The sequence below is a fragment of the Alligator mississippiensis genome, chromosome 15, assembly GCF_030867095.1.
Source record: "Alligator mississippiensis isolate rAllMis1 chromosome 15, rAllMis1, whole genome shotgun sequence".
NCBI lineage: Eukaryota > Metazoa > Chordata > Crocodylia > Alligatoridae > Alligator > Alligator mississippiensis.
The window spans coordinates 20341225-20358766 of record NC_081838.1 but is presented as its reverse complement, the minus strand read 5'-3'; the positions used below and the strand labels follow the sequence as shown (position 1 = coordinate 20358766).

Here is a 17542-nt window from a genome sequence, read left to right as displayed (position 1 = left end):
GGCCGGTATGGTCCTAGGACTCCAGGATCCTCATGTGACCTTTTAGGCCCAGCCCCATGTAACACAGTGTGGCTCAGCAATGGGGACAGGTGGGGAGGGCTGAGCTGCAGGCTCAGGGGTCCATTGTTCCCAGGGTGCCGGGTTGCTCCTCCTAGGGGCAGCTGGCTCAGGGGAGACGCATCCTGCAGACCTGGCGGCAGCAACACACAGAGGTCACCTCTGCACAAGAAGAAGCACCCGAGGTCGCTGCTCCCCACCCCCCAACCCAGTGTCGCAGCTGACCCTGTGGCGTTGTTACACCTTCGGCTGTTGAACTTAAAAGCAGGTTTATTAAACCTAGTGCTTTAAGAATAGACACAACACTTGGTTGAATAATAGCAGAAAGGCTTGCTTTAATACCTACCAACAAGCTACAAAACTAAATGACAGAAAAAGACTCTTTCCCAGTACAAAATGAGCTATTACAGAAAGTCCTAGTACATATTTAGCTGCAGCAATGTTTTCTCACCAATGCAGGCAGGGAAGCTGGTCCAGTCTTGCAGTTTTCACTTGTGGGCTGGGTGCAGGGTGACTTCTTGATCTTTCTTGGACTGCGCACACCTTGCTGCCCATTCTGTCTTGCTTTATACTGTTTAGCTGTATAACCGCAAAGCATTTTCCTTGATGGTTGGCTTTCCAGTTTTCCTTGATGGTTGGAAGTCCAAGCAAAATACAGAGGAAACGGGTGACCATCATGTTACAATTGTTAAATCACCTGGCTCCTGGTTTTTGGATTTGCCTAGGTGTGAAGACCTGTGTTTGTTGCAGCTATTGACGAGCTCAGCAACTAAATGCGATGGGCCTTGAGTGATCAAGCAGGATACTTAGAGGCATTGGTTACCGGACCTATCTCTGTGTATTTGCAATAGCTTGTACCAGTGATGCTCTGTTTACAAAACTCCAGACATACATTGAATGATTGAGCTGTGTGTAACACCATGGACATTGGATACTAGTTTTGAGAAATGTGAGAATATCATTTTTCCTGGATTTAATGCACCTTTTACAGGTTTTGCTTGGTTAGTCTTTTGTCTTCTTTAGTTGCTAGTTCAATTAAAATGTATATGTAGGTTCCTTGTCTTTTTTAGTTACACCAGCTCAGCCTTTTTCACTGGCTGTTTTAACTTAGAGACACACATGTGATGAGTGTGTCAGGTCTCTGCCAATAATTTTAACCCTCACTTTTATTTTTTAGGGTTGAGGCTGTTATCATGGTTATGGCACGGGTCTGGACTTGGGTACCTCAATCTCTACTCTCCCTTATGCCTAATGGGTCGCAAACCATTAGTGGAGTTTGATTTTTTTTTGTGGCAGACTTGTTACCACAACCCAGTCTTGCCTCAGCCACTGGCTTGCGTTTTTGTGCAAGAGGCACTGTCCAACCTTTTACAGCTTTCATAGCCGGCATTGGCGATGGAGACAGGACCTGCTTCAGACACAGCGGGGCTGACTGGCGGGAGAGAGCTGTCATGAGCTGAGCCAGGAAAGTGGTACAACCCCCCCCCAGGCCAAAAGACCCCGTCTGCTGCCTGTATCTAGAGCTCAGCCCACACCCTGTAGCGACATGGCTGTGACAGCAACAGCTCCTTGGTGCAGAGGAGCCCTGGGCTTGGGTCCAGCCATTTCACACCTGCGCAACATGTTGCTGCCTCTTGCTCCAGGCCCGGAGATGAACATAGGAGACTTTAGACCAGACCCGGAGCTTGGAAAGTCCTGGAGCTTCCTGGCTGAGTTTGGCTTTGTGAACTGGACCCGCCAACGCGCTCTGTCCCAGTGCAGTCTCCCACAGGCACCTTGGCCTCCAGTGACCTGGCTCCTCTATACTGGATGATCTTCGGCCACCAGAAGTCTTGCCAGGCCTGGACACTGGCCTTGTCCTGTGCTTGGGGTAGGGAAACTGAGGCACAAGCAATGCAGAACGCTGCTGAAAAGCCACCCAGCAAGTTTGTATATCATAGATCATAGAGCAGCGGGGCTGGAAGGGAGCTCCAGAGGTCACATCCAGTCCAACCCCCGCCTGAGGCAGGATCAGCCCTGTGTAAACCTGCCTAGACACATCCATCTCAGGGATGACTGTAGTTTTACCAAACTCCTGGCCAAACTAGTCACCCCTTACATAGCACAGACATCACACCTGAACCTGCCACAGGGAAAGCAGGGGAACTGCGGCAGTCAGCGTCCTGCTGCTGTGAGAAGTTTTTAATAGATGCTCAAGAGACCCCAGGCAGAGGCCGTGCCCCCACTGCAGAGGAAGGCAACCCCCTCTCCCCCAGCCCATATCAATCTGACCAGGGAGAAAAATTCCTTCCTGACCCCAACGCAGCATCGGTCTGAACCTGATCAGGGGGCAAGACCCTCCAGCCAGGACTCTCCAGCTTTGGTCCCAGCAGGAGCACCAGCAGACCCCAGTCCCCATCCCCAGCCTGGGCTGCAGCCAACACCCAGCACCTCTGGGGGAGGCTTTAAAACCCCCTGACACATGGAGCAGAAAGGTGGGAAGGGGCAACTAGCACAACCCAAAGCCTGGACAATCCCCATAGCAGAGCACAGGCATCACTGAAGCAGAGTAGGGAACACCCCCAGCCCGGCTGCCTCGGCCCGGGAACCAGCCACTCCCAACCTGCAGGGACAGACCAGGCTGTGGCTGCGGCACAAGGCAAGCCCAGGGAGGGGCTTGCAGCCCCCCGCCTCCCCCCCAGCCCAGCAGCCAGGCCCAAGGTGGGCAGGGCAGCACCGGCTGCCCCCTCCCCTGCCAGGTGCGCCGTGCAGGCGCTAGGACCCAGCCCTGCTGCCCAGGTGTGCATGCAGAAAAACCTGTCTGGGCTGGGGCTCCCGGCCTTCCTGGGCCTTGCGTCCTGGGGAGGGCAGGCAGGGCAGGGAGTCCATGGAGGGGCCCCCCTGCGCCTGCAGGGACACAGACAGGACCATGGGCTCCTTCGTGGAGCCCACCGAGGATGCCCAGCAGCCCAGGTGAGTGCCCACTTTGTGCCTCCAGCTTCGGTGGCTTCTGACAGGTAGCACCGCTCCCCTAGGATCAGGGCTGCCGGGCCCCGATCCTGCGCCCCTGCTTGCACAGGGCTCCTGGCTCAGCCCCTGCTTGTTTATGGCTCTGACTGGGAGTGTCCCGACCCACGGGCACTAGCTTCCACGGAGGTGCCCTGGGAGTGCCACGGCGCTGGGGGCAACCGCTCCCCTGCTCTGCTCTCGCCCTACAAGTAACCTGGGGCTTGCTCATGCTTGGAGCTGCACGAACCCCCTCGGACCTTTACTTCTAGCCCCTCACACCCCAGGGAGGCTTGTAACCTCCCTAGAGCCTGAGAGGAGAGAGGCACGACCCCCCCCCCTCAAACCCCTCTGCCTGTTGACAGCTCAGGACCTGATGCTTTCCAAAGTAATAGGGGATGCCCCCACTTTGGCGGAGCCAGCCTGGAAGGCGCTCGGTGTGGTGAAATACAGACATTGTGGAAGACAGGGGCAAAAATTCCCACTTTCCCTGTGGGGTCGAGGTTTGCTCCTATGTGTTCAGACAGTGTTGGGCCTCAATCATTTCTGCCAGTCCAGCTGTTGAAGGTGTCTTTTATAGCAGTGCTGCTCTCACCTGGAGTCTCAGGTAGAAGCCAGGAGTCATCCTCAACCATCCTGAGACTGACTCGGGAGCAGAGCGATGTTTGCAAGCCTCCCTTCCCCCCCACCAGGATTTTAAACACCTGGGTTGGAGCTTTTCCTTCTCAGGCTTTTCACTGCAGCCACAGAAACCAGGACTTGTCTTTTTTCTGGAAGTGCAAGTTGAGGCTTTCCCCATCCTCACGTGACTCCAGGAGCCGAGGCTTTGAGAGAAGCTCTGGCTCAGGACTGGCTGTGTTACTGGTAGTCACCATGTGGCTGGTCCCTTTGCCTGGCTTTCCCTGTGCCCTCCCTTGGCTGGTGCAGCTGTCTGGGCCCAGCACCGTCCCTGCTCTGGGTGTGCAGCTCCTTGCACCATGGAGGTCTGAGCTGGGGCTGGGGCAGGTAGGAATGAGGACAACCCCCTGCTATCTGTGAGAAGGCTGATTACTTTAGGGCCTCAGGCCAGGTCTCAGGAGGGTGCTGGGCAGGGGCAGAAGGGTTTTCGGGTGGTCAGGGAGCAGTTAGGGCTGGGGCTGGCACAGCCGGGCTGGCATTGAGAACACAGCTCCAGGAGCCAAAACCTGCCTGTGTCAGCCCAGTGCCCAGCCTGGGTTTGCCACGTTGGGGGTAGCACACACAGTAATAATGGAGGGATGCACACCAGCCTCCAAGGCTCTGTGTGCATCGGGGTGCATCAGGCTCAGGGGTTTCCTCTGGGTGCATCAGGGGGCATCAGGCTCAGGGGTTTCCTCCAAGGTGCATAGGGGTGCATTGGCCTCAGCGGTGCCACCCCATTAATCTGAGGGTGGAGGAATGAGACAGGAAGTGATAGGGCCTCAGGTCCCGCCCCTTTGGGCTGAAAGAAAAACGGGTGATGTAATGTTATGGTTGCCTTGGCACTGGGCTGCTCAGGGAGGACTTAATAAACTGGTCCGGTTGGGCGACAGCACTGGGGATTGTATGAGAGCTGGTGGGGGGCCAGGAAGCCGAGACCCCCTGGCCCAGGGAAGGCCACAGCCCACCCGTGCAGCTGCTGGGGCTTCTGGCGCTCTGGAGACCATGTCTGGCTCTGGCACTGAGCTGCTAGGTGGCCTGGGGCAAGTCACTTAGCCCCACCAAGCCCCACCAAGCCCCACCTATAACCCAGGGTTAAAGGCAGAAGGGGCATCCTGGCTCACAGGCTATTGCCCTTCTTGGGAGCCCACCGAACAGGTAACAGAAGCTGCTTGGAGAGGAAGAACCAGGCCTGACCCAGCCAAGCCAATCTAGGAGCAGCAGAAGAACTGCAGAGACCTGAGCAGTGCAAACAGCAGCACCCAGAGGTCCCCTGCACCTCCACCTCATCTGACTCACTCAAGGCTGCCTGCAATCACCTGTTCTCGCCCTCCCCCCCCCCCCCCCGCCCCAGCCATGTCAGAGCCTGCCCGCTGCCCTGCCTGTCTGCGGGCACCTCCCCATGAGTCATGCCCCAGCCTGCAGGAGCCCCAGCGCCAGGGAAGGGCTGGGCGTGTGCGGGGCAGGCGCTGCTCACCCCAAAGGAATGTGTTGTCAAAGCAGAGAGGGTGTTTGCATCCTCTTCAGGCACTATCACATCAGAGGTGGCTGGGTACCAGATCTAGATGGGTCCAGTGCCCTCGCAGCATCCCAGCTCCCTGCTCCAGGTCGATGGAGGGGCAGGGGGCAGCTGGATCTTGGTGGGGAAGGAGCCGCAGGCAACCAGGGCTGAGCTGTTGATGCCCTGATGTGGAAGTGGGGTGTGGAAGACCCTGTAAGGCCAGCAAGGGAGAGGGCAGCCCCTAGGATAGGGTGTATGCGCCAGCCACCTACCCTGTGTCCCAGGGGTGCGTGAGGCCGAGGCAATGTGCAATGCAGAGAGCTCTCTGGATGCTGCAGTCCTGGGCCAGGCACTAGGCAGGGACCAGGCATCCCCTTTCCCCCGGAGCTCCCATCCCAGCCCCACGAGGCAGGCTCTGGCAGAGGGGGCCTGGCAGGCTGAAGAACACCGGTGTCCTGCTGTCCTGCCCCTGCTGCACCTGCCACGTGCTGCCTGGCATCACTGGGCTCAAGGAAAGCGAGCATCAGAGGCTCGCATGGCCCACGAGGGTTTGCTTCTGTTCCCCACATACAGCCCAGCCGGCATGCACATCACAAGAGGCTGTCCTGGGCCTGGCCCCATTGTGGGCACAGCCAGGTCCTAAGTCAGTCCAGTTCCCAGGCCAGGAGGGAGTCCCATGCTAGAGAAGTGGGGCTGGCAGGGCCCTGGGTTGGGGTTAGGGGCACTGGCCCCAGCACAGGGAGGGGCTGGGCTGGGCTGGGTCTCCCTTCATCACAGGACTCCAGGAGCTGGAGTACAAGAGTCCTGGGGCCATCCAAGCAGGTGGCCCCCGGGCAATGGGGGGCACAGCCAGCCCTGCTGCTGCCGCCTGAGGCCCATGGGCTCCTCTGCTGGCCCCACAGATACCAGAAGACCCTGGAGCAGCCGGGCCCGAGTGAGCGGGCGCAAGGGGACGCCTCCATCCCCGACATGGAGCTGAAGGAGGAGTGGCAAGACGAGGAGTTTCCCCAGTGAGGAGCCGTGGGGGCAGCACGGGGTGGGGAAGGAGGGAAACTGAGGCACAGAGAGAGGCGGGGAGTAGCCACATGGTGCCAAAGGAGGCCCCCACAGAGCCTGGCCTCCCTCCCTACCCCTGGGCTCTCCAGTGACCCCGCAAGAGAGCCCAGGAGTCCCAGCTCCCCAGGTCTGGCCACTCAACCCTGCTCCCCCGCACCCAGGTCCAGTGATGAAAACCGGGTGTCCATCCCCCTCCTCCTGGCTGAGCTGCCCCCACTACCAGCCTGGCCGGGAGGCGGGGGGTGCAGCCCCTGACCCATCCCTCCCCCAACTCTGTTGCAGACCGCTCCCAGAGGATGGCTCAGAGGAAGAGCTGGAGGTGACCAGCACTGAGCAGTGCCCAGGTGGGGCCAGGCTGGCAGGGGTTGTGGGGCAAGAGGGCAGTGGGAAGGCAGCTGAATGGTCCTGGGGGCAGGTGGGGAGGCAGAGGGCCTGCAGGTCTCGGCTCCCCCAGTGCAGGAGGTTTGGAGGTGAGAGAAGCAGGGGGTCAGGGGCCTGGACCAGGCACCCACCAGCCCCCTTGTGCCCCCCAGCAACCCCCAGCACCCTGGAGCTGTGCGGGAGGCGGCGCATGAGGCGGCGGCTGGCTGCCCCAGCGCTGAGCCTGGCGCTGGATGGGGCCGAGGGGTCCCCACGTGCAGCCGTGTCCCCCGGGCCCACGCCCGACGGCAGCCTTGATGTGGACGTAGACGCACTGGACACGCCGTCCGAGAGCGAGCTCCTCGATGGCTTCGAGTGGGAAGGTGGGCCAGGGGGCTGGACTGGACGCCCGGGTTTGGGGGCTGGGAGCAAGGGGACATTTACTGGGGGCGACGGAGTCTGGGGCTGGTGCTTGGAGGCTGGGTAGTGGAGAGAAGCTGGTGGGGCAGGACTCCTGGGTCCTCCCCCCTGCTCCAGGCGGGGGATCTTGTGTTTAAAAGAGCCAGGGGAGGAGGGGGGTCTAGGACACCCGGGTTCTGTCCCTACCCCTGGGTCAGAGGCCTGGGGTGGGTGGAGGCCGGGGCAGGGGATGCTGCGACGAGGTGCCCGCGCGCCGTGCTTCCCCAGACGACCTGCCGCGGGTGCGGCGCCTGGCCAGCAGCCTGTCGGAGGGGCGTGTGGTGGACGTGGACGACCCTGAGGGGCGCCGCTGGCGGCTCTTCCTGTCCGGCGAGCAGGAGCAGAGGGTGGACATGAGTGTGGTGGAGCCCTACACCCGCGTCATCTCCCACGGAGGTACCGGCCCCCGGACGCCTGGGGTCCACATGTGGCTCGAGGGCTGCGAGGAGCTGGGGCTATGGCTGGTGGGCCTGGGGGCCCTGGCCAGTGCGGAGGGGGCCGGGAGCCAGGACTCCTGGGCTCTGTTCCTGGTGGGATGGGGCAGGAGAGGGGCTGCGGGGCTCGGGTGGCCAGAGCACTCCTGGGCTGCATGCCCGGCTCCGGAAGGGCAGTCCGCTCTCCTGGTTAGACTGGAGGGGGCTGGGAGCCAAGACTCCTGGGACCTCCTGTGGGGCAGGGGCAGGTGTGGGTGGGCTGGCGAAGCGCCCCTGCCCCGGTTCCACCCTATGCTGTGCCATGGCAGGGTACCACGGGGACGGGCTCAGCGCCATCATCCTCTTCGCCTCCTGCTACCTGCCGGACAGCAGCGTCCCCCGCTACCCCTACGTGATGGAGCATCTGTTCCGGTGAGCGCAGCGCCTGCCAGAGCCAGAGCCAGCCCGGGGGTGCAGGACTTGGACCCCACATCTCATAAGATCCCGGCAAAGCTCCTCTGTGTCCCACAGGGGGCAGCAGGGGCTGGGGGGCAACAAGGACCTCCATTCTCCTAGCAGGGGGCAGCGGGGCAATGCCTGGGGTCCCCACTGCAGCCTCTGTGCTGTCAATGGCCATGACAGAGAGGAGCAGTGGTTAGCGCAGGCACCAAGGGATCAGGACGCCTAGGTTCTTCCCCCCATCGCAGGAGGGATGTGAAGGAGTGGGGCAGGGCCTGGGGGGCTGGGCCTACCCTGGCTCCTCTCCCTGACTGGCACCATGCCTCGGTTTCCCCACCTGTTAGGTACATCATCGGGACACTGGAGCTGATGGTGGCTGAAAACTACACCCTGGTGTGTCTCAGCGGTGCCACAGCCCGCAGTCAGGTGCCAGCGCTCAGCTGGCTGCGCCAGTGCTACCAGACCATCGACCAGCGGTGAGTGATGTGGGGACCCGTCTCCCCTGGCCCCAGGAGGGACCCCCCCAGGGTCCCCGCTGGAGCCTACCCCCCCCCCCCCCCAGAGCTCCCTGTGCTCAGGGCACCCGTGGCAGGCTGGGCCTAGTCCAATCCCTCCCCCCCTTGCAGCTCCCAACATAGCTCAGACCCAGCTGGGCACAGCTGGGAGCCACAGCCGCCCTTCTGGGGACACTGGGAGCCAGGACTCCTTTGGGGGTTTTGCCCACCCTGGGGAGAGCACGCAGGGAGGGGACCAGCCCCAGCTCCTGTCCCCATAGGGTTTGGCCTGGGGCAGACGGTGGGGCTGTTGCTGGACAGTGGGAGGGGGCTGCAGCCTGGGTGCCCCTGGTGGCAGCAGTCCCAGGCCCCACAGCAGTGGGTCCCACAGGCTGACACGTGCCCGCGCCCCTGTCCCCATAGGCTGCGGAAGAACATGAAGGCCCTGGTCATCGTCCACCCCACGTGGTACATCCGGGCGCTGGTGACCCTTGTCCGCCCCTTCCTCAGGTAGGGCTGGCCGGCGGGCAGGGGAGACGGGCAGAGGGGGCAGGAGGCTGTGAGAGACCCCTGTGCTTCAAGGGACGTGTTTGCGTGTGTGTGCCCATGTGAAAGGGTTGTGTATGTGTGTGTGTGCATGCATGTGTGTGCACATATGTGTGTGCATGTGTGCACGTGAGGGGGCTGTGTGCGCACATGTGAAAGGGTGTAGGTATGCGTGTATACTCGTATGAGAGGGAGGTGTGCACATGTGAGTCTGTTTGTATGCATGCGTACAATTATATATGTGTGCGTGCACATGAAAGGGTGTGTGTATATGTGTGTGCACACATGAGAGGGTGAATGTGTGTGCAATTGTGAGTGTGTGTGTGTATACACATGTGAAAGGGTGGGGGTGTATGTGTATGTATGCGCATGTAAGATGGCATGTGCAAATGTGAGAGGGTGTGCATATGTATATATGTGTGCACATATGAAAGAGTATGTGTGTGCGCACCTGCAAGAGGGTGGGGGGTGTGCAAATGTGAGAGGGTGCATATATGTATGTGTGTGTGTGTGTGCACATGAGGGGCATGTTTGTGTATGTGTGTGTGCACACATCAGAGGGGGTATGTGTGTGTGTGCACATGTAAGAAGGTGTGTGTATGTGCATGTGTATGAGAGGGGGAGTGTGAGTGTGAAAGAGATCCCTAAGTGACCCGTGGCACAGTGGGGGCAGGGGAGAGATCCCTGGAACGTGGGCTGGAGTCTGAGTGTGTAGGAGACCCTGGCACAGGGTGGAAATGCGGGCTCCGAGCCCAGCCAGCGGCGCCCACGCAACTCTGTCCAGCAGAGGCCAATGTCAGGTGGGCCCTGGGAGTGGCTCCGTGCCCCAGGTCCCAGCCTGGGACTCGGAAGGCAAACTGCCCAGAGCAGGTCACGGGCACCCTGCTGTGCCCATCACGCGGGTCGAGGGGGGCGAGTGCAGACGTGTGTGTGGCCGTGGGTGTCCTGGGGCAGCACCGCTCATTCACTCCAAAATGGAGTGACCTTGGCCACAGCCCCCATGCTGCCATCGACACTCCATGCATGCAACGAGTTGTCAGGACTCAGCCCTCGGCCTGTAGGCGCAGCTCGGCCCTGGCAGCAGTGAGCCTCGGCCTGGCTCACATGCCCCCCTGCCCCACTCTCTCTTCCAGCTCCAAGTTCAGCAGGAAGGTGCGGTTTGTGGACAGCTTGGGGAACCTGGCGCAGCAAATCCCCCTGCAGCACGCACACATCCCCGAGTGCATCCGGCAGTGAGTGCCCCCCTCAGCGCGAGCATCAGGGTGGGCAGGGGGTCCTCGCACTGGGATACAGGGGGTTAATAGATTGGGGGGGCCCTGCCCTGGGAGCAACAGACTGAGCCTGCCGTGCTGAAGGACATCTGGGTGTCCCCTGCCATGCAGGGATGCCATGTGATGTGACCAAGGCCATACACTGAGTCAGTAGCAACACCAAAAAGAAAGGAGCCAGGGAGTCCTGCATCCCTGTGCTCTGCTCTCTGGGGGCAGTCTGGGGGTCCCAGGGCTCCATGGGCTCGGGGGGTCGTGGCAGACACGGTCACAGTGGGCCCAATTCAGGAGAAAATGCAACTTGCTCTGGTGCTCAAGGCAGACACAGGCTGAGTTGGCAAACCAGGCTCTGGACAGGTCCCCATCTGAGCCCTTCTCCCTCTGGACCAGTGTGAGAACCAGTCTGGGACCTGGCCCAGGGCTTGCCCCCTCCCCTTGGCTTTCTGGGCCACTCTGAAACCCCCTCCCCTGCATTAGAGCAGCCCAGGAGCTGCTCTCATTTCCCCTGGCCCAGGGCAAGGTGGAAGAGAGGGGCCAATACAGAGGTCTAGCAGCCCCCCCATCCCCATCTCCACAGCACCCAGAAGGACCGGTTGTCTCCTCTTCTCTCCCCAGGATGGATCCAAGCTGGGACACAGCCTCGGACGCGGCGCGGTGACCTCAGGAGGCGGCTGCCGGGCAGAAAGCAGCACCAGGGCTCTGCTCTATGCCCCCTGCATCTCTCTCCAAAGGACCAAACCCTGCGTGGGCCTGTGCGGACGGGTGCTTACAGCCAGTGCTTTGACCATCGCTCCAGCTTAAACACCCGATTATTCTTTTTTTTAAGGTCCGATCCACAGAAAGGGAATAATTTGCATATGCAGGCGATGTGTCCCATGCTGCTGCCTCAATGCAGGTGGCCATGGAGCTGGATCCAGCTGCAGGATCCCCCCACGAGCCGGCTGATACCCCAGTCCCCGCAGCCAGGAAAACACAGCTCCCACCTGGACATGGGGCAGGGAGAGGAGGCAGGGGCCATGCCTTGGGCCAGCTTTTGAGAGTCCGGGGGGGTTTTCCAAGTAGCTCCAGATGCAGGGAGAAACCAGAGGAGGCTGGAAATACCAGCAAAAGGGTCTGACTGCAGCTTTCACATCAGGCAGGGCCAGGCCAGCTCAAGACAGCATTTCACCCAGGTGTTTATTGGCACAAGTGCAAGGCAGGGAAGGAAAGCCTCGAGTCTTCCCCCCAAGCACATCCCCGCTGGCCCAGTCTCTGGCCCTTCATGCTGGGCAGCCGGTGGCCCTGACCCCGACCCCGGTGGAACCCGGGCTCTCCTGACACTTGGAAAGTGCTGGCTTCCCAGGCGAGAGGGAGCCCGAAGAGGCTAGGATTTGGGGCTTGCGGGTCGTTGCAACCACCTGGAGGGGGATTTGAACCCCTCCAATGGGACCTACATGTGCATTTAGGTGCCCGAACCCTGTTAGCACCTGATCTGAGGCACTTCGCGCCCTTGGGGAACATCCCCCTTGCTCTGGATGTGCCCGTAGCCAGGGCTTGAGTCACTGCCAGTCTGGACAGGCCCAACTCTGTACACCAGGGGTGTGCACACCTCGCATCAGAGGTGGAGAGGGCCGGGCGGTGATGGGGTTCGCTTGGAGCCACTGAAGTGCCCACGATGGAACCGGGGCAGGGGTCCTTGCCCCATCCCCACACTTCAGGCCCGTGTTGAAGCAGGGCTGTACTGATGCCAAGGAGAAATGGTGCAGCCGTGTTGGGCGCCTGCCTGGGCCATGCCAAGTGCGGCTCTCGGGTCCCTGCCAGGGCCAGTGCCCAGTGCAAGGCTCTTTGCACTGGGCCACGTTTGCATGGGGAAGGCAGGTGCTGGCAGAGGTCCGCAGAGACTCTCTGCAAGGAGAAAAGAAGCCCCGCACCACGAGGCACCCGCCTGATGTCCAGCCCCCAGGCCACAAGGCACCTCTGGGCTGTGACCCTTTCTGCCCGCTGTGCTGGGCACTACACACCCACGCCAGGCTGCGGGCACATGGGCTGCAGCGCCTCCGGCCCCAGGCCCTGCAGGTGCAATCATCTCACCCCCTTGGGAAAACTACCCCACCTTTCTGCAAAATGTACCCCACCTCTCTGTAAAATGTACCTCGTTGTCTGCAAAATGTACCTCCTTCTCTGCAAAATGCGCCCCCCTTTCTGCACAATGCAAAAAACACCCCAGTCCTGCACAGTACACCCCGCTGTGTACAAAAAGCCCCCTGCTCTCTGCAAAATGCACCACCGCCCGTGCAAAATGCGCCATGCGTGCAAAGCGTACCTTCCTGTCGGCACAATGAAGCCCCCTCTGCCAAATACACTCCCATGCGTGCAAAATGCACCCCCATGCGTGCAAAATGTATCCCCGCCCGTGCAAAATGCATCCCCAGCCGTGCAAAATGCGCCCTCCCCTCTGCAAAATGCACGCGGCGCGCCCACCCCCAGCCGGCGCTGCCGCGGGCGCGCGCGGAGAAGAGCCGCCCCGCCCGCCCGCCCGCCCGCCAACGACCCGCAGGTTCGAAGGACGCGGCCCGGCCCGGCTCGGCCCAGCATGGGGCTGCCCCGCGCCCGCCTGGCCCTGCTCCTGGCACTGCCCGTAGCCTGGGCGCTGGCCCGAGCGGGACGCGACCTGCCCACGGACCGGCCCGTCACGGCCGCCGCCCAGTCGGTGCCCGCCACGCCCAGCGCCATGGCCAGGCCGGGCTCCCTGGCCACGCTGGCTGCTGGCCTGGCCAAAGCGGATACCCTGGTGGCTGCGAGCAGGCGGGCGGTGGCCACGGACCCGGCCAAAGTGGATGCCACGGTAGCCATGAGTAAGCGGGCGGTGTCCGCGGGCCCGACCAAGGCAGGTACCACGGTGGCCGTAAGCAAGCAGGCGGTGGCCACGGGCCTGGCCACAGTAGCCATGAGCAAGCGGGCGGTGGCCACAGGCCAGACGGAGGCGGACGCCACGGTGGCCGTGAGCAAGCGGGCAGTGGCTGCGGACCTGACAGAGGCGGACACCACGGTGGCCGTGAGCAAGCGAGCGGTGGCTGCGGACCTGACGGAGGTGGACGCCACGGTGGCCGTGAGCAAGCGGGCGGTGGCCCCGGGCTTGGACACGGCCGTCACGCCGGGCGCAGAGGCCACCCTGTCGGTGGGCGACCCCGGGTACCAGTGGCAGCCGTGGGGGCAGTGGTTCTGCAACTGCGAGGCTGGCAGCATGGCACGGGTGCGGGACGTGAACTACACGGTGCCCGACGTGGTGCTGGCCCCTGACGACCTCAATGCGCTGCGCTTCCAGCGCGTGCCCTGCAAGTACCGGCAGTGCCCCTGCAGCCGCCAGAGCCTCCAGTGCGCCGGCAAGGAGCTGACGTGCGATGCACCCAGGCCCTACCTGTGCGCCGTGCGTGACATCCGGGAGGCCCAGTACCACGAGTCGCAGCGCTTCTGGCGCCACATCCGCAGCCAGCTGCGCGACCTGTGGGACAACGTCCGCCGGGCCTTCATCCAGGAAAAGGCGGTGAGCGGGGAAGGGAGGGGCCATGGGGTGGCCATGGCCTGGGTGTCCACGGGGTGGGATCCTAGAAGGACGGGGCCTCTTGGTATGATATCCACCCTCTTAGGTTCCCCAGCAGCGCCCGTCTCTGCTAAATATTACATTTATTACACAATTGACCGGTGACTTGCACAATAAATGTAGCCTGGCCACACATGCAAAGTAAGGATCACACAACGAACAGGTGAATCGCGCAATAAATGTAGACCGGCCACACATGCAAAGTAAGGATCACATAATGAACGGGTGAATCGTGCAATAAATTCAGACTGGCCAGTCGTAGGTGGCTATGCCCTCTAGGACAGTCTTGGTCAGGGGATTGCATATGGGACAGAGCCCTTGGAGTAGGCGGGCAGCTCTAAGCAACACGGGTGCTCCAGATGTTGGGGAATAAGGAACATGGGCAACACCCAGGCCCCTCACACAGCAGAGGGGCTGCCCACTTTGGTGCCAGGGGCGCACAGAACATTCAGGCAGAGCAGTGGATGGCATCGTTATCTGACCGGATCATGCTGGGTGTCATTCGAAGTCAGATCTCAGCTGCGTTTACATGACAGCGCCGTGGAGCCCCTTCGCTTCTAGCGTGCCGCTCTGCCTCTCAAACCACCACTGTAAATCACAGAATGAGAGCCTTGGGGCCAGGAGGGAGCTCCAGAGGTCACACCTAGTCCAACCCCTGCCTGACGTAGGATCAGCCCTGCCCAGCGCATCCCAGACAAACCCGTCATCCAGCCTTTTAGCAAAACTCCCGTCAGCCCTGACACTACACAAGACATCGCACCCGACCCTGCCCCGGGGAAAGGAGGGAGACCACGGCAGCCTCCACATTGCGGAAGGGCTGTGGGGTACTGCAACCCCGCCAGCCCAATTGCAGACGCTGTGCTGTGGGGTTTAATGCCACAACCCATGGAAACACAAGCGCTTCTGTACTTGCAAGGTCGGGGCCTGCCTAAGCCCGGGGCAATGGCCTGTTCTTGGGGCATCGCTGCCCAAACAGCTGCTGTGGGGTTACGTGCAGGTTAGAAGCTGGGGTGAGCGTAGGGGCAGGGCTGGGCTAGACATAGCAGGGCGGGTAGGAAACCCATCGCAGGAGGGCACTGGCTTTCACTTATGCTCCAGCCCAAAACCAAACACATTCTCCACCTGCTTTAAAGTCCTGCTTGCCTAGCAGGGCCAGGGCAAAGGGGCCAGAGAGCAAGCGCAGGGGTTGGTACCCGACCATGCGGAGCAAAGCGGGTTTGCCCATGCGTGCTGGGTGCCGGAGCCATGGGAGGGCAGAGGCGCTCGGGTCCTTTGCCTCCAGAGCCCCCCGTGCTAGCACTCTGATCTCTCTTCTGCAGCACAGCCACAAAGAGAGCTGAGGCCGTGCCCCATCTCGAGGACACCGCAACGGCCCTGGCATCCGCACATGGCAGTCACGCCAGCCATGCTGGCAACTCCAGAGATATTTAAGAGTAAAGGTTGTTTTCAAGGCGGTGTCTCCCCTTGCACTTTATTGGCGAGATGCTTCACGGCTCTGAGTGCCATGGCACTGCCACCCGGGCCCAGGTGTTACGATCCCTTCTGCCGTGATATGGGACAGTGCTTGTCTCCAGCACAGGTAAGAAGCAGACAGGGAGGCAGAAGGACACAGGTACCATAGCCAGCAACTCCCAAATGCCTCTGCTTCTCACCAGCAGGAGGAAGCACTGCGCAATGGTGAGGGGGCCTGCCTGGGACTTGGGAAACGTGGGCACTTATCCTCGCACAGATCCTCGCTGATTGGGGATGCTGTGATGGGGTGGTGAGGACAGAGACATCCCAGACCATGGGGGGTTCAGGTTTGATGGCACTGGAGCTGGAGATGACACAGAACCAGGGTGCAGGGGGACCTTCTCCCTCCCTTGGTAACAGCCCATTGCTATAGACAAAAACCACGGTGAGCAGAATCAGAAAGAAAACCCAAGTTAGGCTGTGGACAGACATCCCTCTAAACCACTTTAAAAGAGGGAACTTATGCTGGGAGGGCCCATCTATCCATCTGATTTAACTGCCTGGTCTGTGCCAAATGAACAGAAGCAAACAGATGTAACAGAACAGCATATACCATTTAATGCTGGTGTACAGGAAAGAGGACAGATATCCCAGCTAAGCCCCTGAACTGGTGGCTGTGTGCCTGCAGCTAGAACAGACCAATTTCCACTCTCATATACTGGATTTAGGGGGGTAGGGGGTCATCCCCACGGGTGGTTCTTGATGCTTCGGGGCCCTGGCGGCAGCACAGAGGTGGTGGTTGTAGGGGCGTGTAGGAGGCATCTTCAATTTCCTGGACATCATGTGAAGGTGGGCAAGGCATTCATCGCCCAGGCTTATTCCACACCCCAGTAAAAATATCAGAGAACAACGCAACAATGACAGCCACAGCCCCAAAGCTAGCCCCATCCAGGCATGCAGCTGGGTCCTGGGTGACGAGTCCATGTTGCACCCAGCCAGCACGGTAACCCGCTCTGACCCTTGCTTCTCTGAGATCCCAGTGCAGAGACAGCTCCCAGGTGAATCAGGAACCAACCATGAAGGCGGGTGCCAGCAGATAACGGGACAGCATTGGCTGCCAGGGAGGAAACGGACTCATGCTTTGTGCACCTGGAGGAGGGCGGGGAAATCAGGCTGATGAATTCACAGGCCTGATGCAATGGGCCTGCCTTTCTGTTGACAACCATTGCAGGGCCCGGCCTCGCTTCCCCATCCGAGGAGTCTGCTCCAGTGTGGTGCACTCTGGGTCCACTCTCTTTGGCACGGAGTGGGGGCACCACCTTTATCCCTCCTCAGTGCCAGAGCAGGATGTAGAGGGGATTTAGACACCCGATTCAAAGAAGCTGCAAAGCCCTGAGCTTGTTGGGCACCTCTGCTTCAGCCTGGGGTGCTCAGACTTGATCCGTGCGTGCATAGGTGACCTGGGCCCAGCCCCAGCACCATCCAAGCCGGTGCTGGGAGGTGCCTGATGTGACCCAAGCTCCTAATTGCTCAGGCACCCCTGGCACCACAAGCATTCGGGGATGGCAGGCCAGCAGGCAACCCCCAGACCGAGATGGGCCTAGACCCCAGGGCTACCCCTTTGGCATGGGGTGGAAGCACCAGCCTTTACTGCTCCTCAATGCCAGAGCAGGATGTAGAGGGGATTTAGACACCCGATTCAGAAACGCTGCAAAGTCCTGAGCAAAGCCTGAGACTCTAAGGCTACCACTTCCTGGGTGACTGCTCCAACCACTAGGCTCCCAGGCCAAGGCTGGGCCCACTCCCTCCAGGAGATACTGATGTGGGTAACACCCCAGCCTAGAGTGGACAGATGGACCCCTGCTTCCAGGCCAGCTGTGGGCTGCAGTGACAGCATCACTCCACTAGGTGGCAGGACAGCACGCGGCAGCCCTGGCCTGTGGCTCCCCCAGGACAGGTCTGGATGCACGGGTGGGTATAGCGTTTCCCCTGTGAATTCCCCCCCAGGGCAGGCCTGCACACTGCATGCACCCACCTTCCGCACACATTTATAAGTGCCAATTAAACCAGGGGAATCGTGCCACGTGTCTGTCCCCAGAGCGGGGGCCTGGGTAATCGCAGCTGGGAGGACAGGGAGGGCACTCCTGCTTGCTGCAGCCTGCAAAGCGCCCCCGACCCCCTTGCTTCCTTCTGCCTCCACTTTTCATTCAAAAGCTGTTTCAAGGCACTGAGCCTATTGGTACATGAGCCAGAAG

General features: G+C 60.8%; 2 protein-coding genes across 4 annotated transcripts; both read left to right on the top strand.

Moving 5' to 3' along the window:
* Positions 1-2748: 2748 nt before the first annotated feature.
* On the top strand, positions 2749-12402 carry BNIPL (BCL2 interacting protein like). 3 transcript variants are annotated; one of them, XM_006275394.4, is made up of 10 exons: positions 2749-3009; positions 6103-6210; positions 6539-6600; positions 6790-6999; positions 7304-7471; positions 7818-7920; positions 8292-8423; positions 8865-8951; positions 10121-10249; positions 10871-12402. In XM_006275394.4, exons 1-9 carry the CDS (start codon positions 2924-2926, stop codon positions 10221-10223), a joined length of 1059 nt encoding a protein of 352 aa, XP_006275456.2. In that variant the 5' UTR covers positions 2749-2923; the 3' UTR covers positions 10224-10249; positions 10871-12402. The 3 variants fall into 3 exon arrangements, with proteins under 3 accessions (XP_006275456.2, XP_019334470.1, XP_014458894.2); XM_019478925.2 differs by having other exon boundaries at positions 2752-3009; positions 10121-10219; XM_014603408.3 differs by lacking the exon at positions 6103-6210 and having other exon boundaries at positions 2752-3009; positions 10121-10219.
* A 350-nt stretch (positions 12403-12752) lies between these two features.
* On the top strand, positions 12753-15287 carry C15H1orf56 (chromosome 15 C1orf56 homolog). Its single transcript, XM_006275410.4, has 2 exons — positions 12753-13778; positions 15155-15287. The coding sequence occupies exons 1-2, from the start codon at positions 12828-12830 to the stop codon at positions 15173-15175; spliced, it is 972 nt and encodes a 323-aa protein (XP_006275472.1). The 5' UTR covers positions 12753-12827; the 3' UTR covers positions 15176-15287.
* Positions 15288-17542: the final 2255 nt, after the last annotated feature.

Coding starts and splice junctions, on each gene's coding strand:
- BNIPL (XM_019478925.2), top strand. CDS start 2,924: ATGGAGGGGCCCCCCTGCGCCTGCAGGGACACAGACAGGACCATGGGC. Junction 6,211..6,538: donor CAAGACGAGGAGTTTCCCCA/GTGAGGAGCCGT, acceptor ACTCTGTTGCAG/ACCGCTCCCAGAGGATGGCT. Junction 10,220..10,870: donor ATCCCCGAGTGCATCCGGCA/GTGAGTGCCCCC, acceptor TTCTCTCCCCAG/GATGGATCCAAGCTGGGACA.
- C15H1orf56 (XM_006275410.4), top strand. CDS start 12,828: ATGGGGCTGCCCCGCGCCCGCCTGGCCCTGCTCCTGGCACTGCCCGTA. Junction 13,779..15,154: donor CCTTCATCCAGGAAAAGGCG/GTGAGCGGGGAA, acceptor TCTCTTCTGCAG/CACAGCCACAAAGAGAGCTG.